General features: G+C 46.0%; 1 protein-coding gene and 1 long non-coding RNA gene across 2 annotated transcripts in view; one reads left to right on the top strand and one right to left on the bottom strand.

The window, feature by feature from the left end:
* Positions 1 to 7,775: 7,775 nt before the first annotated feature.
* On the bottom strand, positions 7,776 to 14,658 carry GLRX (glutaredoxin). The gene is made up of 3 exons (XM_006118673.5): positions 14,343 to 14,658; positions 11,548 to 11,668; positions 7,776 to 9,588 (listed from the first exon to the last, which is right to left on the bottom strand). The coding sequence occupies exons 1-2, from the start codon at positions 14,547 to 14,549 to the stop codon at positions 11,555 to 11,557; spliced, it is 321 nt and encodes a 106-aa protein (XP_006118735.1). The 5' UTR covers positions 14,550 to 14,658; the 3' UTR covers positions 7,776 to 9,588; positions 11,548 to 11,554.
* A 5,294-nt stretch (positions 14,659 to 19,952) lies between these two features.
* The window catches only part of LOC106731678 (uncharacterized), a 32,862-nt gene continuing 25,961 nt past the window's right edge, over positions 19,953 to 26,853 (top strand). The window contains exon 1 of the long non-coding RNA XR_001367935.4: positions 19,953 to 20,724. This is a non-coding gene — a long non-coding RNA (uncharacterized LOC106731678). The remainder of the gene's footprint in view (positions 20,725 to 26,853) is intronic.

The raw sequence follows: 26,853 nt of genomic DNA, 5'->3' as shown, positions 1-26,853 counted from the left end.
ACCACAGGCACCTGGACTGAAGCCGCAGCAGCGGCGGGTTCCCGCGCTTCTGAGGCTTTGCTCTGGCAAAGCCTCAGAAGCGCGGGAACCCGCCCGGTGCCCCTGGTCTGCTGGAGACGGTCTCCAGCAGACCAGGGGCACCGGAGCAGCTTACGAACGGGGCTCTCTCGCCCTGGAGCTCGCAGGTAGCAATCCGCCACCTCGACCTCCGGGGCGAGAAAGCCCCGTTCATAAGTGCGGATCCGACATAAGTCGGATCCGCGTAAGTCGGGGACTGCCTGTAGTGAGAGATTTATTTTCATGAAGGATATTTTATATATCCTGTCATAATGTAAAATAGAAATATCATTTCTGTGGGTCAGAGAATATTTTGTTATTGTATATTTATTTTAGCCTTTTGTGTTAATCTTCCACAAACACTTTATATGGTGAACCCAAGCAATGGGAGGAGATATTTTCCACAGATGATAACTTGACTACTCAAATGCAAAATATCATTCCAGTCTTTTTAGGTGCTCCTATTATGGGTACTACTACTGTTAGGTGCAGGCACTAGGTCAAACCCATAATGATGCAGTGATTTGAGAGGCTGATTTCTCCATATATATCAGCAGAATAACAAATTGATATTTTTCTTTAGAAATGTGCTTTTTAAAATTCAAAATCTGTGACTTAGCATTAACACTCATTTTATGTAGACATGGGTTGTGATGTTTGGTTGCTGTAGATGCAGTATCTTACTACTTAGGTACAATTCAGAAATCCACAGATGATATTCAGAAGTTATTGGAGGGCTGTGCCCTGTTTGCTATGCTCGCCAACCCCCCTCTTTGGCCGCAAAATCGGCTCCCCCCTGCTCACTATGCTTGCCCAGCCCCCCTCTCTCTGGCCACTTTTGTGGCCAGAGAGCTTGAGTACATCATTCTGTTGCCCAGCAGGAAAAACTTTTATATAGAGAGAGAATTGACAAACCACTAAATTTGATATGACAACTTTAGAATGTATAACATTTTAGCATTTTTGCATTGGTTTAAGTTAGGAAATTCCTAAAAACATGATTTAGACAACTAGAGGATCTGGACATTAGCTCTGAAAAGTTACTATTTTGGCTTTGTATAGGCAATTAAATCTAGTTTAACCTGCATTTTTCTCCTAAGGTAAAATAATCACCTATTTAACAATTTAATATATGGTATAGTAGTATTCAGGAATTTATTTTTTGTAGCTGTTTTGAGTGCATATTGAGAAAAGAATGGACTTCTACCTTGAGAGAGAATCCTGTTAACAACATTGCATGCTTTTTTTTGCCATGTTTGTTAATGACATATTTACTCTTATGTTAAGCCAATAGGGAGGCTTATATTGAGGCCAACATAGGTAGCCTTCTGTCCTAAGAAATATTAATTTCCACAGGATGGATAGTCTCTCCTATAGTCTTTAGCTCTTGATAAATTTGATAAGAAAAATGTAGGAGATAGGCATGCACTGAATTTTACTTTTTGATATTTTCATATATTATGGAATGGTATTTTGAGTAAAATGTACACTTTGTAGATTTAGTATTTAACACTTTGTAACAAAACAAACATTTTTACTGCATCTCAATTTCATGTGATGACGTACCCCCCCCCTTTTTAGAAAGTTTTAACAGTGCTGGATGTGAGATTAATATGCTGCAAATGTGTGATTCATATACTGGTTTGGTTAGACCTCTCTAGTCGGGCACCCTTGGGACCTGAGCCATCCTGGACCAGGGAAGGTCAATGCTCCTCTCCCTGGGGCTCGCAAGGCTGGAGTTCCCCACCCTACTGCTACCCCACTAAAGATGGCCCAGCTGAGGCTCCCTGCCCTGCTATCTGCTGGTTGTGCTGGGAGTTGCCAGGGCTTCCCCAGCCAGGGCTGCTATTTTGGGGGGTTCCTTGGGGTTCCCCAGGCCACCTGGCTGCCACTGGGGTTTCCCGCCAGGCCAACCGTGCTGCTGCTGGTGGTTTCCTGGTCAGGACTGCCTGGCCATCCCATTCCTGCTGCAACTGGGACATTCCCAGGGTTCTCCAGCCACTGCCGGGCCCACTGCCACGGGCTCTCTGAGGCAAAGGCCCAGTGAGGACTGAGAACTGTGCTACCACCCATCTACCTTGGCTCCTATGGTGAATGCCTAGGATTCCACCAACAGCAATCAATTCCATCTGCAAGGGGTCACTTGCTGTTCCTCCCTGAAGGCTAATCAAAGCCTAAAGGTAGTAGGTCGTAAGCACCGTCACCACCATCGGCAGCGTAGAGACTCTGTAAAGTATATGTACCTTGCCTGTATTGGGAATCTTTCTGTCTGTCTGTCTTTTCTTCTATTTTGGGGTGGGGGTTGGATTTTATTGGTTGGTTATTCTTGGTATTGTTTCATGCACTTGTCAATTTAAATTCTATAATATATTAATACACTTAATCTGGACTCAGTGTTTCTTTGGGATTCCAACTGGTGATTAGATACAGTACTGTCAGGGGCCTCCCTTCTGACAATCAGAGTAGAGCGCATAACATCAGTGATCAAATCCTTATGCCAAATTCTAGATTTTCATTCTAAATTTGCTTGTTACTGAGACTCTGGGGTAACAGAACCTGAATCATGTACTGAAGAGCTTAACTAAACCTCCCTTCGCACCATTAGCCACCTGCTCCTGGCTACACCTCTCCATGAAGGTGGCTTTCCTAGTAGACATAACTTCCAGCAGGAGAATGGGCGAGATAGCAGCACTAGTGTCTGACCTGCCATACACGCTGTTTGCTAAGGACAGGTTAATCCTCCAACCCCATGGTCTCAACTCCTTTCCATACCAGTGAACCTATACGCTTACCTGTATTCTGTTCCAAGCCACACACCGTTCCATCGCAGACAGTGTTGCACACCTTAGATGTACGCCGAGCACTCGCCTTTTATTTCGATTTCACAAGACTGGAGGAAGTCAACAAGGCTCTTATTGTTCGAAAGTGCTCAAAAGGTCAATCTGTCTTCTCTCAAGTACCATAACAGCACTCTCCACCAGAGCTTTGGCTTCCACCACAGCTTTCCTTAACGTACCTCTAGAGGACGTTTTCAAGGCAGCAACTTGGTCTTCTGACCACACTTTTGCGATACACTATGCTCTTACCTCCGCTATTGCTCCAGAAACATCAGTTGGACAAGTGGTGCTGTCCTCAATTTTGTGGACTGGGCTCCAAACCTGCCTCCATGATACGAATACTCTCTGGTCACCCAGAGTGGAGCTCCCATGGGGACATCACTCAAAGTAGAAAAAAGAATTACTCACCCTGTACAGAAATGGGGGTTCTTCATGATGTGTGTCCTCATGGGTGCTCCACTACTCACCTTCCTTCCCCTTTAGGACTAGAACCAGAATAGAGAAGGAGGCACCATGTGTGTGTGTGCCTAACAAACACCACCAGCACAACAAGATGCTACCACGTGTGTGCAGTGCAGTAGGGCACTGCTAGAAAAATCTTCGGCTGCCAGCACAAGGACACACCAGCACCCAGAGTGAATCACCTACTGGGGGGGAGGACACATTTAGAAGGAACCCCTTTTACTGCACAGGGTGAGTAGCTCTAATACAGTTTCCCGTACCCATCCGCCAAATGGTATTACTACTTCAAAATTGTTTACCTATTGAGGAAATTAGTTTGCTTTCCTCCCATAACCCGGATCTTAATTCTCTCATTGAGCTAGAATATGCTCCACAGCTCACAAATACACAAAGCATTACAGATATATAATAATCTATTAATATACTATGTGCCAATAGTATCTGGCACATCATTACAATAACCAAAAATGCTTCCAATACCTCACATCTGTTACACGTACATGTTGAAAGAGTTTGTTCCACTCCAAATAAAGACAGTGGGAAAAGGAAAAGTATTTCCCTGTTGTACAAAAATGGGGAACTAAGGATCAGATTAATTAAATGACTTGTACAAGGTAAAAGAGGAACTCTCACAGTGGAATGGGAAATTGAACCTTTATCTCTTACCTGTCCAGTGCCTTAGCCAAATGATTTTCCCTTTCCAACTGAACCATTAACTGTTTCTCTTCTAAGGACTCTTGTCTTAAGATGAGGCCCTAGGGAGGCAGGTGTTCTGTTTTGTGGCAGCAGGCACACTGAAAGTGTTCTATAAACACCCATTTACCACTACCTCACTGGTGAAATAGTGATGCAAATAAGAGGAAATCCTCTGCTTTAACAAAATGACTGCCCAGCCGGTTTATAAGCAACCCAGACACAAATTTAAACCGAACTGACTTATCTGCTCTTCTGCCAGCAGCAGAAATGTTGTTTTCCTTCCTTCCTTATTGCAATTTGACCTTTTAAAGTAATGTTTCAGTGAATCACATCCCACAAGCAATTTTATGTATTGCTTCCAAGAAAGTGACGTTTTAGAGGCATGGATGTTCCATAAGGAGAGCTACTTGTGAAAGACAAACTGCACTATAATAAAATTTCAGGGGGAAGGGAAAGCAGTCATCTATTATCCTAGGTTGAAGTGTTTGTGCCATGTCTGTCTTTGTAAAGAAAAGATTTGTTATAGTTCACGGAGAAGGGGTAGCTTTCACTTGTTACTGCCGCTATGCTCATGGGTGGCTCATGAAGCTCTCTTGGGGAGGCTTGCTCCCCCCCTTTTTCTTGCCAAAACCTGCCCTCACTTTGTACACTCAGCCCCAGCCAGGGACAAGCTCTCAATCTCAGCTAGGATTGCAGTGTAGCTTTCAGCCCAGGCTGGAGCAATCCCTTCTAACCATGGCCCTGTCCTCATTTTATCTTACTTCTGAGTCCCCCACCCCTGCCCCCATCTTCTTCCCCTCTACCTTCTGGCTGTGTTCAAGACTGGAAAAAGTTCTGTGTCCTGGCTGATAGTCAGTGATGGCCTTATCCTTCCTGAATGTATTGAATTCTTTTTTGAACCCTAATAGAGTTTTGGTCCTCACAATATTCCATAGCAAGAAGCTCCACAGCTGAACTGTGCACCAGCTGAAGAAGTAGTTGTAAAGTATTTATTGAAATATCTGTGCTGTATTACTGGAATATTGCAGGCTTTTTGTTGGGAAGTCTAAACTTTTAACTTTTGCTTTGTAGCTTATCTTAGATTAATCTATTTGCTTAGGCTCCCTACCTCCCTCAGAAGAATCCTGCCATGGCTAGTGCTGGAGGCCAAATGTTTTACTAGATCAGTGTCTAAGTACTTTCTAATTAATGCTGTTTCTTTAGACTAGTCAATAGAAGATAGTGTTGAAAGAGAGCAGACAAATGTACAACATATGTAAGACACCCCTTCCTCCAAAAACAGCTCTATCCAGAAAATAAGCAAGGAGCCCAGCTGCATAATGTAAGTCATTACAAATAAATTACTCATGCATATTCAGTATTTCTAATACTGTACTGAATATTCTCTCACCAGAACCAACTGTTGCTGCAATTAGTCAGCAAAGTTTCTGCAAGAGCTTGTCAGATACTCTGCTTATAGCAGTAATTACAAACCAGTAGATTGGGATCCTAGAGTCTAGGACAGGTGATCCTGACTGATTTGGCTACGAAGTACTAGCATTTCAGCTGCCCCTCCCCACATTTCCCATGCCCTCTGGGAAACTCCTGTTTGCTCTTTAGTGTGAGGGTGCTACCGTCACATCCCCTTTTCCTATCTCCTGTATCCCATCTCCACAGAGGTGGGACATGACAGGGTTTGGGATGGAGCTGCTCTTATTGCCCCTTTAATTATCCTGAGCATTCAGACATACGAATCTGTCATGCTCACACATTCCCTGACCCAACATATTCTTGTGGTGATATTTCTCTCAGTGTTATTTTAGGTTTTTGACTGCTCTGTGCAGTTGACATTTTTTATGCTTAAATTTAATTCTTTGAGTAGTGAGTTCTAAAGTGCCTCACCTGTCATGGTTGGAGTAATTATCCCTATGGTAATCTAAAAACTAAATTTTTGGTTTCTACTGATGGTGCACATCAGTTTCTCACTAAGCTGCCTGGCAGCATAGCTCACAGGTGATTAATCAGGCCCACCCTATCAGAAGCTCAGGGCTCATTGCACAGAGCTGACTAACTGGGGTTGATTAATCACCTATGAAATTGTGCTGCTGCTCAGCTTAGAAGGAACACTAGTGCACATTTGCCATTACCTTGATCTTGGAACAATTCATTCCTTCTAATTTTTTCCATGTGCAGAAAGCACTGACTGGGAGTCTCCTGGAATCTGGCTTGATTTCCTGGAAGCTCCTGTAGTCTAGGAGATGGACTGCAAACAGTCTGGCAGTGCAGCAGGGCTAAGGCAGGCTCCTCCCTGCCCTGTGTTGCTCCTGGTATGTCCCTGTGGCCCTTGGGAGAGACAGGAAAGGAGGGGAGTGTCTCCTCATGCTGTCCTAGCCTGTATGCACCATCCCCACTGCGCCTATTAGCCAGGAATAAGGAACTATTTCCAATGGGAAGTATGCCAGCAGTGCCTGTGGATAGAGGGTAGCATACTCCTGCCCCTCCCAGGAACTGCTTCTGGACATACTGACTGCTTTTGGGAGTGCAGGGCAGGGCAAGCCTGCCTTAGCCCTGCTGCATCATCACTCAGAAGTTGCTTAAAGTAAGTGATGCCCAGCTTGAGCTTGCACCCTGAACCTCTGCCCCAGCCAATGAGCCCCTCCTGTACCCTGAGTCCTCCAGGCTCAGTCTAGGATCCCTCACACTCCAAACTCTTTGGCCCAAGACCAGAGTCTGCACTCCTATCCCCTGCCCCAGCCTAGGGTAAGGAAGGAGGAGAGTGCAGGAAGGAGGTAGAGAAGGGGTGGGGCAAGGGTATTTGGTTTGTGGTAGATCCTTCACAAGGATCACAGGACCACTGACTTACAGTATCATATAAGCAGGTGGAATTCTGAGGCAGATTAATTTTCCTCGATCCAAACTGTAGAGGAAAATTGTTAGAGCCAAAGTAGGGTACACTAGCACTTGCTATTATTAGCTGTACTAGTTACAATATTAGCTAGCTGGAAATTCTGTGCACACTGCTAGGCACGAAATACCTAGTGTAGCCTAAGTTTAACAGCATTTTTATTCAAATCTCTACTTGATAAATGTTAAATATAACTAGCATTTTTTGCCTATAAAGGTGCTAAATTCCACCAAGTAATAAGGGAGTGATAGAAACAATTTTCTTGAACAAACTCTGCCATATCTAGTGTTTAAAGTGAGCCATTAGGTATGTCTCTTAAAGATGTTAATATGGGCAAGAACCCCCTTCCCATAGGTTTTCCCAAGATGGAGGAAGCATGTCATGTTCAGTCCTGGCCAGCAGCTAAAGTGTTTTCATTGGATCTCTTCATTGCTGTAGTGTTTATGAAAAGCAGAGTAGAACTAGAGCTGAACTTAGAAGGATTCCTACAAGAATGCTGCATGACTTGTGACGGACCAGGCTGCTCAGGGCGAATTGCTCAAACTCAGGGCTCCTTACAGTCCCAGACTGGAGACCTTCCCAAATGGGCCACAAACCAGTCACACCGAATGCTTCAGCTGCCAAACTGGCTAGCCAGAAGCCTCATGAGGAAAATCCTTCTGACACCCCAGCTCTTCCTGTGCCCCAATCAGCCCCAGGCCTAACAAACAGGGAGGGATTTTAGAAGAACCCAACCTTACCTACCAGGAACTGGGGACCAGAAGAACCTGAAGCCAGCCACAGATCCCTGGTCAATTTACACTCTGGATCTTACCCACAAGATCACACAGAGCCAATCCTTTAGAATCTACAACCTAAAGGTTTATTACTCTACTGCTTTTCTTTCTTTTCGTAAGGTTAAGGAGATTACATTACATGCATTGAATCACTAAGTTCTCAGTGCAGTCTCTTAGCAGAGATGTTACAAACTGCTAGCTTAAAAGTCTCTGGTGTACATCTTATGTCAGGATGGGTCGATGGTTCTTCCCAGCTCATTGTTCCCTGCAAGGTTGCATCTGGGATCAGGAGCTAAACTCCAGATCAGATGGAGGGTGCCACATGGCACTTGTATACTTCTCCTGGCATCTTCCTGGCCAGAGCAGGTCCCTACAGGTCACATGGTCCATTGACCTATCCTTGTGTCCCAAGTCAGCAACCATTATTCTGGCTGGCATCCAGACATTCCTCAGGTGTGTCTCTGGCACTTAGATATCTGTTGTTTCTGGAGCCTTGCTAATTAGTATAGCCACTGGCTGAACATTCTTTGCTCTGCCTCAGACAGAGAACCTTCCAGCATCAACACAGAGTACATAATTATAACTCTGCATACAGATATTATACAAGTACATAAATAGCATATACAGAATCAGTAGAATGTAAGCTGACACCTCACATGGCCACCTTTGTGTAGACTTTTGGGGCATCCCCCCCCCTTATGGGTGCAACAGTGATCTGGCTTCTCCCTTTACAATCCAGTAACATGACAACTGTCCAAGCATGGAAGTTTAGATGACCAAATTAGTCACCTTGAACTGGCCAGCTGAAAAATGGCCATCTCTCCTGTTTATGAACGAGCCTGGGCTCTTATTCCCTCACCAGTATAGCTGCTTTAAAAAATTGCCACCAAAAATATAAATACAAGAGTTATCAGTTTCCTCAAGACAGTTTTCAGTTTGCCCTTCAACCCTCTCTTCGCCCCACACTTTTTGCCATTGAAGGGAAGGGAAGGGAGCACAGGCAGAGTAACAAGTGAGCAAGGCCCAGTGTTCTGTTATCTGCCACTAAATGGGGACTTTAAAAAAAAAGGCCACTTCTGTTGCAAAATGTTTAACCACTGGTCTTGACCAATGTTACTCATTAGCTCTCCCCCCCCCCCCCATTCTGCTGTCCAGCAAACCCTGTCCTCCTGGAGTCCTGAAATTGTCCAGTGCCATCAAAATAGTCACTCAAGTTACTTCCGGCACAGTTTACAGGCTGGCTTCCAAACCCCCAGAAAAACTACTTTCCCATGTAACACCCATTTCCTGTCCAATTGCACCCATTCTAAAATAGCTGAGCTGCAAACGTTTGCCTGTAGCTGTATGTTGTAATAAGGACAACACAGCAGGGTACAGATGTTCTCAGCCCTCCTTAAGATACCTGTCACGGATACAGGGCTCAGTGACTATTTTCAAATAGTGTTCCAGGAACCCATTTGGCCCCCAAGCATCAACATCCTACACTTCCCTCTCTATGGTTTGAGTTTAATACATTGTCAAAGAGGAAAGCATCCAAAGTTCTCTGCACTACTAAACAAGAGTTGTGTTCCTGGTAACCATCCTGAAGGCTAGGGGCAAGGGCAGTGAGAGAAAAGACACAGCTCAAGTATATTTCTATTATTAAATAGGTAAACATTTTATTCCTTCAGGCAAATTCTAATCACATTCTAGGTTAGCTCCCAAAGCTACACACAGGATGAAAGAAAAAAAAATTTAGTCTCTCTCAAGACCAGAAGAATTGATGTCCAATATCTACTTTTGTAGATTTAGAAGGAAATCAGATGGTAACAGGAAAGTCATTTCCAAAGGCTCTGATGGCAAGGTGATGCAGTCACAAATACCAGTCATTTTGCACCTGAAATTAGAAGTGATGAGTAGAGATTACACCGTCTTTTTGGAAGAAGCCAGTTTACCATACATGCTTTGAAGAGCTCTTTAGGCCTCTTAAATGAGATCATGTTAGGTTAGTAACCTAATAACAGAAGTCTAGCCACCTCTAACTGAGATCTACTGCTCAAATCATTAAGGGAAAATGATAGGGCTTGTTTAATGTAGATAAAGTCACTCCCCCCCCCACCCCCCAGAATGAGTTCAGATAGATAGAACTGACTTCAGCCAATCATATCAGGGCACAGCTTGTCAGAAGAGACTGATTTGTTGCAATCAAAACTTTATGGAAATGTATTGAGAGACCCAGGCCAGCTGACTATAATAGCTTGGTGGTGGGCAGACATACCAGGAGTTAGGTGAATGGTGTTCTGTTTCCTGAATCAGTTGCCAACCAGTGTGGCCATGTAATTCAGGCAGGCAGCTGAGGTTAGTTAAGAGCTTGCCTGAAGCAGCAGGCTAATCAGGCACCTGTAGCCAATTAAGGCCTTTGGGGCTACTTTAAAGGGTTCTCCCCTCCCCCCAAGTGGGAGGAAGAAGTGGTGCAGGAGACTGCAAAAAGGAAAGTGTTGGAGTTGGAAAAATTCACTCAGGTACCAGAGAGAATACTAGGGGCGTATTTGGGGAAGTAGCCCAGGGGAAAGGTTTCTGTATTGGAGCGCGGGGGCCCTGACAGTTGCTGCTACCTAGGATCCTTAGGCCAGAACCTGAAGTAGTGGGTGGACCTAGGCTTCCCCCAATCTTCCCACACCACTGAGAGTCTGTTCCTAGAAAGGGAGGGTAGGATTACAGAGGGGTTTCACCTCAATTTTTACTTTGCCAATGATGAGGAAGGCTCAGTAAGCTGGGACCCTGGCCTCTAGAAAAGATAAGAGGGAGTATGGAAGGTCCTAGTGATCATCTGAGGCATATCTGTATTAGAGGCAGTAACTGATTAGAGTACAGGACCCACTGTGCACAGCCAGAGCTTTGCCCTTTTGGAAGGGCATGCCTCAGGTCCAGGATGAAGTTTCTGGTCAAAAGTAATGCCAGGAGAGACACTAAAGGTTAGGGATTTGGAATGGGGAGAACCACATTAGAGTCCTTAGTTCACAGCAGGGACTTTATAATCTGGGTTCTCTCATATAGAAATCATGAGAGAATAGCCAATTGCTCTTTCCCCTCTTTTTGCTTTTATTTTTGCAAAAATAAGAAGTGCCAAAACATCTAGTTCAGAGCCAGATCACTGTTTTCATACCAGAGGGCAGAGTGCTGTGATGTGGCAAGCACGTATGAAACTTCAAGCAAGCAGGACAGCCAGTTGGCCCCATGCTTGTTCTTGTCACATATGAAGATGGCATATATAGCAGAGACTTAGAGGCACTGCATCTAAGTAACCAATATTTGGCCAGCAATCAGGGTATATGCATGACTATTGTAAACATAACAACATGTAACTGCTGACTAAGATGTCATCCACTGACCTACATGAAGCATCAAAGATAGGAATAATTTAACGAGTTCAGTTAGTGAAGAGAAAACAGATCCTAGTTTAAATACTTGCATTATGTATATTTGCACAGCAGCCTCCCCAAGGACTTAAGTCACCTATCAAGGCACTGTACCAATGCTAGTTATGCTGGTACAGTACTAGATTTTCAATTCTAATATGGTGGATTCCCAGTGCTCCGTCCCACCCCTTAAAGTGATAAATACACAGCTCATGCTTACTCACTCCAAACAACACGCCTTCAGTCTGCAACCCTTGTTCTTGGTTTATTGCAGAGGCATAAGGTTAAGCACAGGAAATTCTGCACTAGGGTGGCTACCTCATTTTCATAGGTATGATACTATGCTGGGTTTTTATAAAAAACCCCATCAATGCTTTACCCACCCTTTACCTGCCTACTTCAGTCAAGTGTGGCAAATTAAAAAAGAGATCACTTACCTTTCGGTTATTGTAGTGCACCGATTTGCATTAGCTCTTGAGAGAGTTTTTCCTGCTCTTCTAAAGCAGCCAGATCAGAATAGCCACCAATGCAGACTTCTCCAATATATACCCGGGGGACCTAAAGGTGCACACAAGTGATGTTTGTCAGTCAGTGGCAAAGAAAACACAGCTGCACACCAGGGTCTCTGAAGACATTAAGGTATAGGTTCACAAGGATACTTGTATGTTACAATGCCTAACCTCTAGGTGCTCTGCCATCCAGTAGAATTCCTAACTTTGCATTTGGTGCCATCTGTTTTTATGGAGAGAAACAGACACTTAAGGAAGGGAGCCCCAGGAGCTGGCAAGTGAAGCAGGGACCACTTATGTAATCCAGAAGTGAAATTCAGAGGATAGGGGTGGAACTTAAGCTATTAGCTATTCTGCCGTTATCTTGTGAGAAAGATCAGACCTGGCTTGGGCACTGCACTCCACAAGAGTATGCACACAATGGAAAAGCCCCAGGGAAGGAAGAATCTCCCTCTAGTTGGTCAGTCCCACCACCTAGGCTGGCTTCTTCAAATGCTTTCCTTAGGCACCTCTCTTTTCCATTGCACTGTATGGAGCACCTGGTACCATAACTTGGGGCTGTAAATGCCAGCGAACTATATGAAGCCAAAGATGTAGGTGATAGGACACCTAGCTCAGGTTTGTTAATCTAGCCTGAAGCCCTTCCCTGGACTGTTGCCAAACTTCAAGAGGTTTAGTTTTAGCACTGCTAAAGAGTCAGTGTTGGGGAGGAGAGCGTCATACTTGACGCTGTTTGCCCATCCCTATGAAAATTATAGACATTACCAACTCAGAGGCAAATCTTTGTCTAAATGATTGATTGACATACACACAAAAAACCCACCGTGTGTTGAAAACAAAGCTGCACTTCCAGTGTCAAGCCTGAGGCAGGCTTCCAAAAGAAAAAAAAAAATTAACTTACTGGAACAGACCAGCTTGCTAATATGCAAGCTGTTATCTGGGAAGGAAGTCTGCTTACTAATCCTTGTGCAACTTTGTAAAATTAAACAAAGGTCACAAGCAAGACTCACATAACAACGTGTCCTCTGTCCTGTAAATGAGGAAGTTGCCTCAGAAGTAGTTGGGAATACCTCTCACCAGTGGAGCTCAAACTCCTTTACAAGGGTGATGACTCACAAGGAGACAATAGAATAGCTGCTTTATCGCTAGATAAAGTGAGGGGCAATTCATATAGCTGCTCTGCCTAAAGCTACATAGAAAGTGAGTGGCAGAGCTGAGTCTAAAACCCAAGACTCTAGACTCCTAGCCCTATGCTCAAGCTTCTAGACCAGGGGTGGCTAACCTGCAGCTCGCGAGCCATATGCAGCTCTTCAAAGGAAAAATTGCAGCTCCCATACCCACGGCTGTTCTGCATTCCCTGCTCTGACTTTTTGCTCAAAAACTACTTTCCCTAGGCTTTTTGCTCTGTATCCACCACTATTTTGGCTGTGTCTGTAATGGGTTGGCCACCTCTGTTCTAGACCAAATCTTTCACAACACAAATAAAGTGAGTGTAATCTTAATGTACAGTTTTTCCATGGTATTTATCACCACAGTGCCTGATGACCTTAGGGTTGCATGCCACTCCTACAGTGGAAGTGATGGAGAAGGCAAAAACTGTTTTTCAGAGTGAGTTAGCATTAGGATTATTATGGTTTGGGCCGAGACAGATTTGAAGCCGGGCAAGCATAACCACCACCTTCCATTTGAGATGGTTATAAGAAGCCATTATGTGCTTTACACAACTAAAGAGTGGACATAATAGGCATATCACACAACACATGCACTTGCATAGCTTGAGTAGAATCTGAACTGTGAGGGTCAAAGGGTATTCCTAGTAAATGACACAGCAAATTATGGGGCCAGAACATTGACTGGATTGGAGCAATGTTGATCTGAGTGACTGAGTTTCCAACAAACAGCAGAATGACCAGAAAAGTTGACAGAAGGCAGTAAGAAACACCATACACAAACACAGGCACAGAAGCTCAGTGGAGCTTTATGACCCAGTGCTGGCTGAAAGTGATTTGGAAGGGCGAGCACAACTGTCTCTGGCTGTGTTCAGGGAAACAAGACTTTGTAAATAAAACAGGGATTACATTGATACAACCAGCCAAAGTCAGTTATTTGTTCAATCTATGATGCTTTAGCTATAAAAATGAGCAACTTCCAAATGCATAGAAAGGCAGCAGGGAAGCTTAATGGTGTCTGTAAGAGTTGCCACACGCTTAAATTGAACTAGTTAGACAGTAGCTTTGGAACAGAGATCAGACGCAAGACTTTGAGAGATAGGCAGGGTGAACTAAAATACTACAGCACACGAGACAGCAATACTGCAGTTATTCTACACATGGGAAGCCATTTTATAAGCAAAAACATGAAAAAAATTAAAGGATGGGAGGGGGGAGAAAAGTCTTGTGGCTTGCTCTGTTGCACCTTCTACTCCACTTAGCTAGATTGCAAATTCCACAGGAGGGGGCTCTGCCTAGGGTTGTCAGATGGTTTCAACAAATACCAGACATTTGACATTACATCACAATCTACATTACAACTTATATTTTCTCAATTTGTTTCCTGAACAGAAAGCTCAAATACTGGACTGTCTGGTTCAAAACCGAACACCTAGCAACCCTAACTCTACCCTCTGTGCCTACAGAGCCCCTACCACAGTTTCAGGCATCACAAATGAGAGAACCATGCACATAATTAAGTGACTGTCAAATTCAAATAATTGAAAGACTCACTGTTCTTGCACCAGTTGTCTGCTGGAAATAGTTCTGAATGCCAGTCATATCATTTTGGGTTGTGATGTCAATGAATTCCAGGTGGCCTTTCTTGAAGGGATATTTGCTGAGCAGTCTCATCGCACTTTGGCAATAAGGACAAGTTGGTTTTATAAAAACAGCCACTGTATCAGATTTGATTTTGCTCTGCACAAACTCCTGAGTCATTTTACCAGTATTGCTCTCTAACACAAGGAGAAGCCGGGCACCAGTATCCTTCTAGCAGAATAGAAGCAGTAGCTGCAGCAGCAAGTGCTTGTGGCTTTTGTAAGCTGTAAACTGCCTTCCTTATTAAGGGCCACCACCCTGGAGGAGGAGTTTTCCTTCACTCAGTCTTGCATTTTAAAGGGATAATGCACCAGGCTTCTGAGTACAAATGTAACAATTCTGAGGGTTGTAAACAGATGCATGATTCCCAAAGGTGAAGCAATTTGCCCATCAGCTGTTACTTCCTCTGTGTTGGGATATAATGACATTTATACAAATGGATTACTCTGCAACATTGCCTTAATAACTAATGGATGCAAGTGATGCCTATAAATAGGGTTAAACCTTTAGCCTCTCTGGACTTGAGTTTGTATAGTAGCTTCCCCTAACATAGTGTGTCTCAACCATTTTGTGCTGATGACCTGGTGATACCCCCCATGCCTCGGGATTTTAAAAAGAATCATGCTCTACTAGAAAAAACTGCAATTCCCTACCTCAGGCTTGAGACTTCATCCCCTTGAGGTTCAGGGCTTCAGCTCTGTAGGGCATGGGACATAGGGCTCTAATGCCTTGAGATTTCAGGCTTCATCTTTGGGGCTGAAACATGTACATTACCTTTGTGGGGTTCCCTAAGGATTGGGGCCCAGGGCATAACACTAGCCCTGACTGCAGCCCCCTAACCCATCCCATGACCTGACCAGATTGAGAAACACTGTTCTAAAGGGAAACAGCAACAAAGAGCTGTGTAGCTGACTTAACTGAGATCCTGCTTTTTGTCAGGTCTCGCCCTAGAAGTTAAAATTAACTTGTGCAATACATATGCACATACACCCAAATTCCATGGTGAGCATTATGGGAATTCCCTGATTTCCTACAAGGAAACAGGACCACATTTTCAAAAGCACTTCTATGACTTGAGCCTCTCAGTCTCAATTGCAGAAGTGCCAATGACTTGCAAAATCAATAGATCTTCAGCTCCTAGGTCACCGAGGCACTTTTGGAAATTTTACCCAAACTAACGTTATTACACAAAACTTTTCTGATAGATCTGCAGAACAGTGCAGGGTTTCTGCCTGTGTTGCTATTTCCCATCCCTTCTGTACTGTCAGAACAGCCTTGAGCTGAGGGACATGAAAAGTGAAATGAAGCAAACCATGTAGGAGTTTAATGGTTGGGATGACTACAAAATCCACATTCTTCCTGATGAATAGATTATAAATACTTTGTGCTTTTCCAGAGCTTTTCTGCTTAGTTTTACAGACATGGAAACTGAGATACAGAGAAGCACGGGTCTTGCTCAAATTCACACTCTGAGTCAGTGACAGAAAAGAAATCCTAAATCCCAGTCCTGTGCTCTAACCTTTAGTAGGCAAGGCAGTTTACTGAATATGACCCCATATCCTGCAGACATATGTTTACTAGCAAATGTACCCAGCGTTGCTTAGGTCTTTAACTGAAGTATTTTTTTAAATAAATGAAAAATATACATGTTTTATTTCAATTATTGTATTTTTTGAAAATGAAGGCTGCAGTGAGAGTTCAGGAGTGAGGAGGAGGAGGGGGTGAGTGGTTTAGGGCAGAGGGTTGGGATGTTTCAGGGGGCTCAGGGCAGGAGGCGGGAGTGGGGAGGCTCAGCAGGGGAACAGGGTGCAGAAGTCAAGGCAGGTAGGAGGTGAAGGTTGCAGAAGAAGGGGCTGGGAGATGGGGGGAGCTTACAGGAGCCACCTGTGGGGGCGAGCATGGTGCTAGTTGGGTAGTAACTCCTCCCACAGGACCAGAGCAGCGCTCCCCTGCCAGCAGTCCTCCTCTTAGTTGGCTCCCTGTGGCCCACAGCCTATCTGCGGGGGACAAGGCTATGAAGGCTGCTGCCCCCTCCAATGCCCTCTATAGCCTGCAGGCTGTCTGGGGGTGCCAGGCTCTGGGGTCTGCCCCCCTCCAATGGTGCCTCATGCAGGCTTTTTGGAGGGAGTGAGGTTCTGGGGGCTGTTCCAGCCTGCAGTGTCCCACCCACCCTGTGACCTGCAGACAGTTGAGGTGGGGGTGAGGCTCCGGGGGCTGCCCCGGCCTCCAGTGGCTTCCTTGTGGCTTTCAGGCTGCCCAGGGGTGGCAAGGTTTCTGGGGCTGCCCCTGACCTGCAAGGCTCCCCCATGAGGGTCAAGGCTCTGGGGGCTCCTCCCCCTCCAGCAGCCTCACTGCAGAAGCAGGCTGTATTGGGATAAAGCAAAGCTCCGGGGGCTGCCCCCTTCCTGTAGCGTCCCCCTATGGCCTGCAGGCTGTCTGGGGGGGCAAGGCTCTGGGGGCTGTCCCCAGCCTCCTGTAGCTCCCCCCAAGGCCTGCAGGCTGTCTGGAGGGCAAAAGTTTCTGGGGACTGCCTCCAGCCTGGAGAGCCCCCTTCCCCCTGGAGGAGGGGTGTGACTCTGGGGGCTTCCCTCCGTGTCCAGCTCCCTCCCCCTGTGGCCTGCAGGATGTCTGGGGGGCAGGCTCTGGGGCTTGTTACCCCCTCCAACTGCCTCTCCATGGCCTTCAGGCTGCATGGTGAGGAACCAGGTTCCTGGGGTTGCCCCCCTCCAGCAGCCCTTCCCTGGGGCTTGCAGGCTCCCCACAAGGAGGGAGGCTCTAGGTTTGGGGAGGGGGTGTACTTATGAGGGATGTTAAATTTCAATTAATTAACTAATCAAATAGTTGATGGGCTTTCCATTGAGTATGTGTTTAGTCGATAAGGACTTCCGCAATCCGCCTTTCAAATGTAGAAGAGCCCCAGTAGCGGCTTTTGTGCATTTCAAAGATTGAAATGGGGCCAGCAGGGAGTCCCGCTGACCCCAGGCTCCACCCAGGCACTTCCACTTTGAAATGTACAAGAGCCCCAGCGGGTTGCATGGAGCCTAGGGTCAGTGGGGGACTCAGAGTCCCATGCTGGCCCCAGGGACCATGCTGCGCTTCCTGTTTGAAATGCACAATCCCCCCTCCCCCCGCTGGAGACTCTTGTACATTTCAAAGTTGGCTGCTGCTGTGCCCCTGCCCTCTCCCACCGAGCTGTAGCTGTGAGGAACCAGCTTTTAAGATGGCTCCCTCCAGCATCCCTCTCTCTCCCCCCCTTACTGCTTCTATCATGACTAGTAGTGACTAGTCGACTAGCGTGTCAACTAGCTGATAAGCTTTTGCTTATTGGATAGTGGACTAGTCACTTACATCCTTAGTACTTACTCCATCTGGAGGCAGGCAAGATGGCAAAACCCCAATCTTGTTGGTGCTGCAGCTGACCTCCAGTAGCCACTCTCAGTATCACATCCCTCCTCTCTCTGCCCCCTCCCTTTTCATGTTATGAAAAATGGTCCCATTCTCTGCACTTCCCATTTTCTGGGCACAACCAAACCCTGATCTTGGATCTACCCATAGATCTTGGAGCCTCTGACAGGTGATCCCGACTGATTTAGCCAGAGACCTATCAAGGGCTGGGCTTTAGTTGTCCTTCCCCCCACTATCATGCTGGTCCTGCTCTCTGCCTTGGAGCTGCCCCCCCCCTTCCCCCGGGAGCCTCCTGCTGGCAGTGTGTGGGAGGAGAAAAATTGGAGCACTGATGTCAGGGTGTCTCTCCTCCCCCACTTCTGTATCCTATTTTCACACAGAGAGAAGGGGATGGAGGGAGCTTGGCAATGCAAATCTCTGTCACTCTCACACAATCTGGCTGTGTCTAGACTGGCAAGATTTTCCGCAAAAGCAGCTGCTTTTGCGGAAAAACTTGCCAGCTGTCTACACTGGCCGCTTGAATTTCCGCAAGAACACTGACTTCCTACTGTCTGAAATCAGTGCTTCTTGTGGAAATACTATGCTGCTCCTGTTAGGGCAAAAGTCCTTTTGCGCAAAAGGGCCAGTGTAAACAGCTCAGATTTGTTTTGCGCAAAAAAGCCCCAATCGCGAAAATGGTGATTGGGCCTTTTTTGCGGAAAAGCACGTCTAGATTGGCACGGAGGCTTTTCCGCAAAAAGTGCTTTTGCGGAAAAGCGTCCGTGCCAATCTAGACGCTCTTTTCCGCAAATGCTTTTAACGGAAAACTTTTCTGTTAAAAACATTTGCGGAAAATCATGCCAGTCTAGACGTAGCCTTTGTGTGTGTCTGTCATTCTCACAAACACTCTGTCCCTCACTCTCATCTCCCAACCCAGCACATGCATGGGGGGTAGTTGTTACTACTTTTACTGCTTGCAAAGTGGGTTATTTTGGGGTTTTGACTGGTCTGTGCATTTCATAATTTTCATTTCTCTCTTACGCTTAAATTTAATTCTTTGAGCGGTGAGTTTTAAAATATCTATCCTGTCGTGGCTGGAATAATTATCCCTATAGTAATTGTTGCTCCTAGAAGTGGCTAGCACATCCCTGTAGCCCCTGAGAAAGGCAGAGCAGGGGGTTTCCACATGCTGTCCTGGCCTGCAGACACTACTTCTGCAGCTCCCATTGATCAATAACAAGGAACTGTGGCCAGTAGAAGCTGTGGGCTTAGTGCCTGTGGATGAGGGGCAGCATATGGTGCCATGAAGCCATTGCTGTACATGCCAGCTGCTTTCAGGAGTGATGCAGGGCCAGGGCAGGAGTAAGCCTGCCTTAACCCCACTGCTCCACTACCTGGAAACTGTCTCAGTTAAATGGTGCCTAGCCAGAGCCTGCTTCCTGAACCCCTGTCCCAGCCCTGAACCTCCTCCTACACCCAACCTCCTGACCAGATGTGAGTCCCCCTGCACCTAAACTCCTTCCCAGAGCTTGCACCCTGAAACCCTTCCTGGGCCCCAATCCCCTACCCTGGGCTAAGCCTGGAGTCCTCCGACACTCTAAACCCTTTGGCCCAAGACCAGAACCCGCACTCCAATCCTCTACCCCAGCCTGGTGAAAGCAAATGAGGTTCGAGGAGGAAGGAGGATAGAGTGAGCAGGGTGACGCCTCAGAGAAGAGATGGAGCAGGATAAGGCCTTGGAGAAGGGGCAGGAAGGAAGTGGGGCAAAGGAATAATTATCCCTATAGTAATTGTTGCTATTTGGATTTGAGGGAAGATCTTACATTGCATGTAAATTGTAAAAGTGATCTTGTGGTTACCAAGGTTTCAGACCACTGGTTCAACAGAAAGTTAGGGTAAGAGGAAGTTGCATACCAAATTTTGTGGTCTTAGCTCATACAGTTTAGGAGGAGTTCTTGAACAAACAGACCCACAGATGCATAGACAGATACATTCTAATATATCTATAGAGATGAGAAATTCCATTGAAGTAACTGTGTCTATTCCCAGCCATGAAGTTAAATGTGTTTTGCAGGCTTGGGGCATAATACAAAACCACTCTAAATACAATTATGCTTCTTTAAATAACAAAAGGAAAATTCTTTCTTCTACTTGGTCCTTATGTAAATAGTCTCATTAGGAATACTTGTGTAAATGCTCACCATCAGAATAAATGTTTCTCAACCTGGCCCACAGTAGACAAACAGAGCTTTGGCATGGGGCAAAGGGGCAGTTGGAGAGGGCACAAAAGGTGGCTGTAGCTGATATTGTATTGGTCTGATATTTAAGGGAAAGGAAAACAAAATGAGTGCTCACTTTTAAAAAAAGTAATTTGAGCTTTTGAATACACACGCACAGAGCAGCTAAATCAAAATCCTGGTGGAGTGCAAGGAACTGCAGCCAGCTGCAACAAGTCAAATCAAAGAGGCTTTCAATTAACTTTCTATTAACCCAGTAATCCCCAGAAATAGCAAAACTCCTGGCCAAATATAATCAACCAAGAGAAAAAGCTTTTCAAAACCACATTCTCTCAGGAATCCAAAACACATGTTTCTTAGAAAGATACAAGGAGCAAAACTAGTAACCACAGCATAGCAATGGTGAAGCTGCACTGCAGTAGACAAGACTCAAAGTTTGGGTTTGGTATTGTTCCTAAAAACTGCAAATGGAGACAGCAGAACTGCTGGTTCTTCTAAGTCTCATTGAAAGTCATTTTTCCAGTGACTGGCAGATTCAGTGACTTTCAATAGGACTTGCACTCCCATGTCACTTAGGTGCTTTAAAAATGTTACTCACAATGTTTAAAGACAACTGATCCACAGATTCTGTGAGCAGTGCAGATGCATTATGGGGAAGAGCTGCTGTAATGCAGGTAGGCATTTTCTATTCCCTTATGGGCCAGATTATCAGGTGTTCAGCCTGGATAGTTGGGGCTGGATTTTCCAAAGGGCTCACCGCGTTAGATGTTGAGCCTTTTTCCTTGTTTAGGCTCCCTGATGGGAACTGAGCTTTTCAAAAATGTTGCCCCAGTGGCAGATGCCAAGCATTCCTGAAAATTTGGGGCTCCCTGGTTTTCGACTGGTCTAGTTTGAGAGACTAGCTCACTTTCTACATAGCACTGCCACAGCCAGTGGAGCTATGTGAGAGGGACTCCTCCCTCAGTTTGAAAGAGGACAGTTTCTGTGAGGTGCCTTGCATTTTTTGCATTTATTCCTTCCTCAGTCAGAAGCCACATGGGTCTGCTGGCCTGTGGGGTAGATTGAAAAGTTCATTTCTCTTCCCAGGCTCTTGCTGGTAATGAGGTTGTGTTAAGAGCTGAGATTTGTGCTTGGGTTGTTTCTTTGTGATTTTTTTTTTCTTTTCTGGATTAGGGGAGCATTGCATTTATTTATTTTTTGGCTGTAATCCAGGATAATGGCACCTATGTCCCTGGCTGGGTACTTATATTGCTTTGCATAAATCTAAATGAATAAAACGGTGAGTTGCCAGAGTTTAACAAGCAAAACGTAATTACAACAGACTGCATAAAAAAGCCTCAGGATCTCTGGTGTCAGTTTTCAGTACAAAAGTAACTGACATACCAACCCTAGATGTGTAGGATGTAAAGATTATGAGACCAATAAACTAATGCCTGGAAATGTAGCATTGCAGTTTGGAGATGGGAGAGTCACTTCTGATATTTTCCACCCACAGACGTTACAAAGATCAGAGCTTGTATTTCCAAATGACAGGGTGACAGTTTGCATTTTATACAGTGCGTCAGGAAGATTTAACATTTCTAATCATAATCTGGTTGTTTTATTATTCATACTGTCTCACAGGGAAGCTATGGAACATAAACCTCTGCCAACACATGGTAGAGATTGGGTTAAAAAATCCTCTCAGCTGAACAGAAGCTCTGCAAATGGCTGCCTTTGACACATTAACTGCAGACCACTCTAGCCCTGGGTGGGGCTATTCCTGCAATAGGAAAAGCAAACTGAGACTACAAGGAGGTTGTTAGTCACTTGCTAAATTTAAACTGGTCTGCATTCGCTCTGGAATAGGAAGCCAGGAGTTCTTGGTGTGTGCAGTTAGTGTCTTGATACCAAAAGCCACAAAGCCAGACAGGGGAGAGTTTTTACATTCCTTTGAGTTGTAACAGTGGAATAGATGCCACATCATCAAAACAACAGGTTTCCTTATGGTCCTGGAGACCTTGTTATAGGAAGGCTGTATTTTGGGAACTGGGGCTGAAAGACCCTGTTTAATCCACAGGATAGTGTGATTATTTTGTTGTCTGGCACTGTGAAGCTGATTAGACTGTGAGAAGTCTATCCTGCATTTCTAGGAGTTTCACTCCCCGGCTTTGTTGTGACAGGTCCATCTCATCCCAGCCAGAGGTCACCACAAGAATATCTGCCATTTATAGCCATCTAGCTCAGGGTTCTCTGTTGCAGTGGACTGTCAAGTCTGGGCACAGTGGGTGGGCTAAATTAAGACCTGGTATAAATACCAATGAGGTTACTCCTGAGACTTTTGAGCAGTTATTATGCATCTCTCACAAAAAGGCATCTGTTAAAAGCAAGGATAGGCTACTTAGATTTCTGTTCTTGGGCCATCCTGGCTGGCATTAGAGGCATTTGAAATAAGTAGCTCTAAAAGATACAGGTAGAGGCAAACTCCCTTGTCTTTGACATGTGAAACCTTATATAGTTTTCCCCTTGTTTCCTTAAGAAAACCATGGGTATAAGAACTAATACAAATATACAGTGAGGTTAATAAGTGAGGGTGAGAGGACAAAATGTTCCACAGTAAGGTATAGGCATTTATGTGCATATGTAAGCGGGGGAATGGTCCCGCTCTTGTGGGGAACTTTCCTGGCTTCTATACACCCCGGTGAAATGAACCAGCGAAAGGATCTGAGTCCCCGCTCCCACTTCCTTTACCCCACGGCTCCCTGATCCTGAGGGCTCCCCCTCCACTCTCCTGAGTAGCAGAGCCCTTGAAACCCCAACAAGGCTGGGCCCAGGTTTCCTGGGGCTTAATCCCTGACCTTGTAGTCACTAGGGGCAGGAGTTAGGGTGTCCCCACTCCGAGGTGCTCTCTTTACACTGCAGGCCTTCTTGGCCCAGTGATCACTTCATAATGTTCAAAGCAAATATAATTTATTAAACATCAACTGATTAAAGAGAATAGAATAAGAAACAATGAGAATGGTTAAATGAGAACACACAGCCCTGCTCTGTAGCACAGGGACATCAACACAGCAGTCTGCAGAGTGTAAGGACAGTTCACAGTCTCTTCCTTAGAAGCCCTGGATGTGCTGCAAGGGGCTGCAGGCTGGACACGCTTGCACTGGCAGTGACCACACAGCCTCAGTCTCTAAGTGGCCAGACCCCTCTCCCAGTCCAGAGCCTTTCCCCACACTTTGCAGGTCCCAGTAGCTCACCACATCCAGCTGCAGGCTGTGCTGCTTGGCCAGTTCCAGCTCTTTGTGTTGCTTCTCTGTTCCTTTTGGCTTTCTAAGCACTGCCAGTCTGCTGCTCAACAAAGGGTCTGCACTGCTTGGCCTGTCTGTGTCTGGTTCTGTCGCTGCAGGACTTCTTCTTGTACTCCTCTTTCAGATCTCTGCCTTTGCAGGACCTCTCCTGCACACAGCTCGCTCTGCTCTTTCAGCTCCCTGTTTGCTCAGAGAGAGAGCCAGAACAATCCCCACTTACAACCTGCCAGTCAGGCTGAGCTGGAGTGTTGACTGCTTTCCATTGTCTCTGGGGTCTGTCAGTCTCATGAACCCTTCCCCTTCTGAAGCTGGTAAACCAAAAAACTCCCACAGAGTTTTAGTAAGGGGTAACAGTCCCCTTACATTCCCCCTTGCTAGAATTCTACCACAGCCACAAAATTCACACCATATAAAAAACATTAACAATTAACAAAAACATTTCACATACTTAACATCTTATTTCTACTGGACATGCGGACACTCATTAAGCCATTACATAGGACCAATAACATAATCATCTCTAAGTTTAACAGGCAATACACCCTTATTAGTTCTCTGGGACCTTCTTACAACAGGTGGTTCATTACCCATATTTTCTATTTCCCTGTCTTCGGGTAATACTGGGTCAGCCTGAGGGATCTGGTCATCCTCGTTATGGACTGGGGTTGCTACCCTCTGTTCCCTTTGGTATTCAGTTTGTGGGACTAGAACCATTCCCCAACTCCCTTCAGTCTCTTCAGGCCGTCCCGATCTACGGTTCCTAGGATTCCTGACTGAACTAAAGGTGCAATGTTTTAGCTGGTCTCTATGAACTGTTCTTTCCTGACCTCCGCGTTCAGGTCGAATGGTGTAAACTGGTAGGTCAGGATTGTTATGAGCAACTACAATGTGAGGACTCGACTCCCATTTGTCCTGTATTTTATTACGCCCCCGGTGTCTATGATTACGAACTAGTACACGATCACCAGGCCTGATGAGAGCCCCCCTGGACTTGCGATCATAAGTCCTCTTCCTGCTTTGGGCTGCCTGTTTAGACGTACTGAGAGCAACTTCACAGGCTCTCTTCAGCCTGTCATGGTGACTTTTGACCCAGTCATCCAGATTGGTCACATCATCTTCCTCAGGGCCCTCTCTGTCCAGAATATCCAATGGCAACCTGGGATCTCTAGAAAACATGAGATAAAAAGGAGAATACCCTGTCGACGAATGGATGTGACTATTATAGGCCATCACCAGCTCAGGGAGATGCTCCTGCCAGGCTCGTTTCTTTTCCGGTGGGAGTGTTCTGAGCATGTCATGCATTGTCCGGTTAAACCTCTCACACTGAGCATTTCCTTGTGGGTGATAGGGTGTTGTTCGGCTTTTGGCTATGCCATACAGTTTACACAATGCTGATATCACCCCTGACTCGAAATTCCTCCCCTGGTCTGAGTGTAACCGTGCTGGACAACCATAATACATAAACCAGTGTTTTAGGAGGGCTTCAGCCGTTGTCTGCGCTGTCTGGTTTCTAGTTGGAACTGCAACAGTGAATCGGGTAAACATATCTGTGAGAACCAGTACGTTCTCAAACCCCTCTGAAGATCTCTCTAGCCGAGTGTAGTCCATTGCTAAGACCTCCATTGGGGCAGTCACATTAGTGCAGGTCAAAGGGGCCCGAGTGGGCGGAAACACATCCTTGGCTAGGGCACACCGCTTACACTGACGGATCCATGCTGTTACATCACTAGCCATTGTAGGCCAGTAATAGTTCTTCCTCATCACCTCAAGAGTGCTTCTGTCTCCAAAATGCCCTCCATGGTCATGCCTGGCTTCATAAACTTGTCGGCGAAGTGACACTGGCACCACTAACTGCCACACTTCTTCGCCATCACGAGGATGACAGATTACACGGAACAGCACTCCACGGTGCAACCTAAGTCGCTCCCACTGTCTGGTCAGCTTCTTAGCCTGAGGGTATTTGTCCCCAAAGCTCCGGTCTGGCCTCATCCGCTTCATGACTGCCTCTAAGACTGGCCCAAGGTCCCCTTCTTTTTGCAGGGTGTGAATCTCTTCCCACGAATACCCTGAGATTATTGCATCCTCACCTTCTACCAGGTTTTGTGATACCTCTTTTACCATCACTGTCAAGCAGTCCCCAAAAGCTCGACCACAGAAGTCATCAAATGCACTAGCATCATCGGGGTCCTTTTCCTTACTGCTGGCATGCTGCCCTTTTCCGAGGGACAGCCGTAGGAACCCTTCTGTCCCCGCTTGGCCTTCCCCTGATGTGCTACTCGATCTTGGTGTCTCTTGGATTCCAGACGCTCGGGATTCCAGTCCCCTCTTCAGTGGACAATCTCGACTAGTATGCCCTGGTCTTTCACAAGTGTAACAAATGTACCTTCCCAGCTCATCCTTTAGTGGGGGTCTTCGGGACCCTGGGGTCCTGGGGTATTTTGGCCAAGTAGTGGAGGAGGTGGATTTTTCTTTCACCACCTCAGTCATTACTTTCAGCATCTCCCCCTGCTGGATTGCCAGTTTTTGGATAGCTTCACTTAAACTTTCCAACGTTAACTGTGTTTGGGGCAGGGCCTTTTCCCCAGTAGTTGCACTGACTAGGCCCCCACTCCGTGTTCGGGAGTTAGGCTTGGCGGTCTCTTCCAAAGGAGCCTCCTCTTCTTCTGACCACATAATGGCAGCCTGCATGAGTTCAGGGAACTTCTTCCCAGGCTCTTCCTTCAACCTTCTCTTCATTTCACGGCGGAGGGAGTCATCCCGGAGCCCAAACACCATCTGTTCTTTCAGCGCCATATCTGCATCTGAAACTCGTTGAGGGTCTCGCCGCTCCACTTTGCTCATTCTCTCCTGGAGTTCATAGGCATATGCTCGGATAGTTTCACCAGGCTCCTGCTTTCGCTCAAAGAACTCCTTTAGCCGGATTCCAATAGGTACCTTGTCTCCATACACTTCTAGGAGGAGTTCAAATACCTTTTTCACATCTTTCTTGTCTGCCATTGCCATAAACTTTACTGTGGCCTTGGCCTGGCCCTTGAGGTGCTCTTCTATGAAATCCACATGATCTTCTTCAGGTATTCTTAGCACATGCAGAGCTGCCTTCACAGACTTCACCCACTCCTCTACCGTAATGTCTCCTGGCCTAGTTGGGAAGCCACCAAACTCTGCAACCTTCCGCTCCCGTGGGACATAAATAGTAGGGGGTTTCTTAGCTTCTGCTGCCTGTTGGTCTATAACTGCCTTGGCAAGTGATAAGGCTTCTCTATGCTCAGCTCTAGCTTGCTGTAATGCCTCACTTTGGTCTGATAATCTGCGCTGAAGTTCAGCAACTTGGATCTGTAGTTCTTCAATTCCAGCCATGGTTGTGCTCTCGACCAGGCCTGGCTGGTGCTACCAGAACTCAACAAATAAACCAATGGGGTGGACCCTTTGAATAGGATCCTGTTCGTGACGCCAATTATGTAAGCGGGGGAATGGTCCCGCTCTTGTGGGGAACTTTCCTGGCTTCTATACACCCCGGTG

This window comes from Pelodiscus sinensis, chromosome 6 (assembly GCF_052426305.1).
Source record: "Pelodiscus sinensis isolate ZL-2025 chromosome 6, ASM5242630v1, whole genome shotgun sequence".
Taxonomy (NCBI): Eukaryota; Metazoa; Chordata; order Testudines; family Trionychidae; genus Pelodiscus; species Pelodiscus sinensis.
Note: the sequence above shows the minus strand (reverse complement) of the source record. Positions and strands in the feature narration are given on the sequence as shown.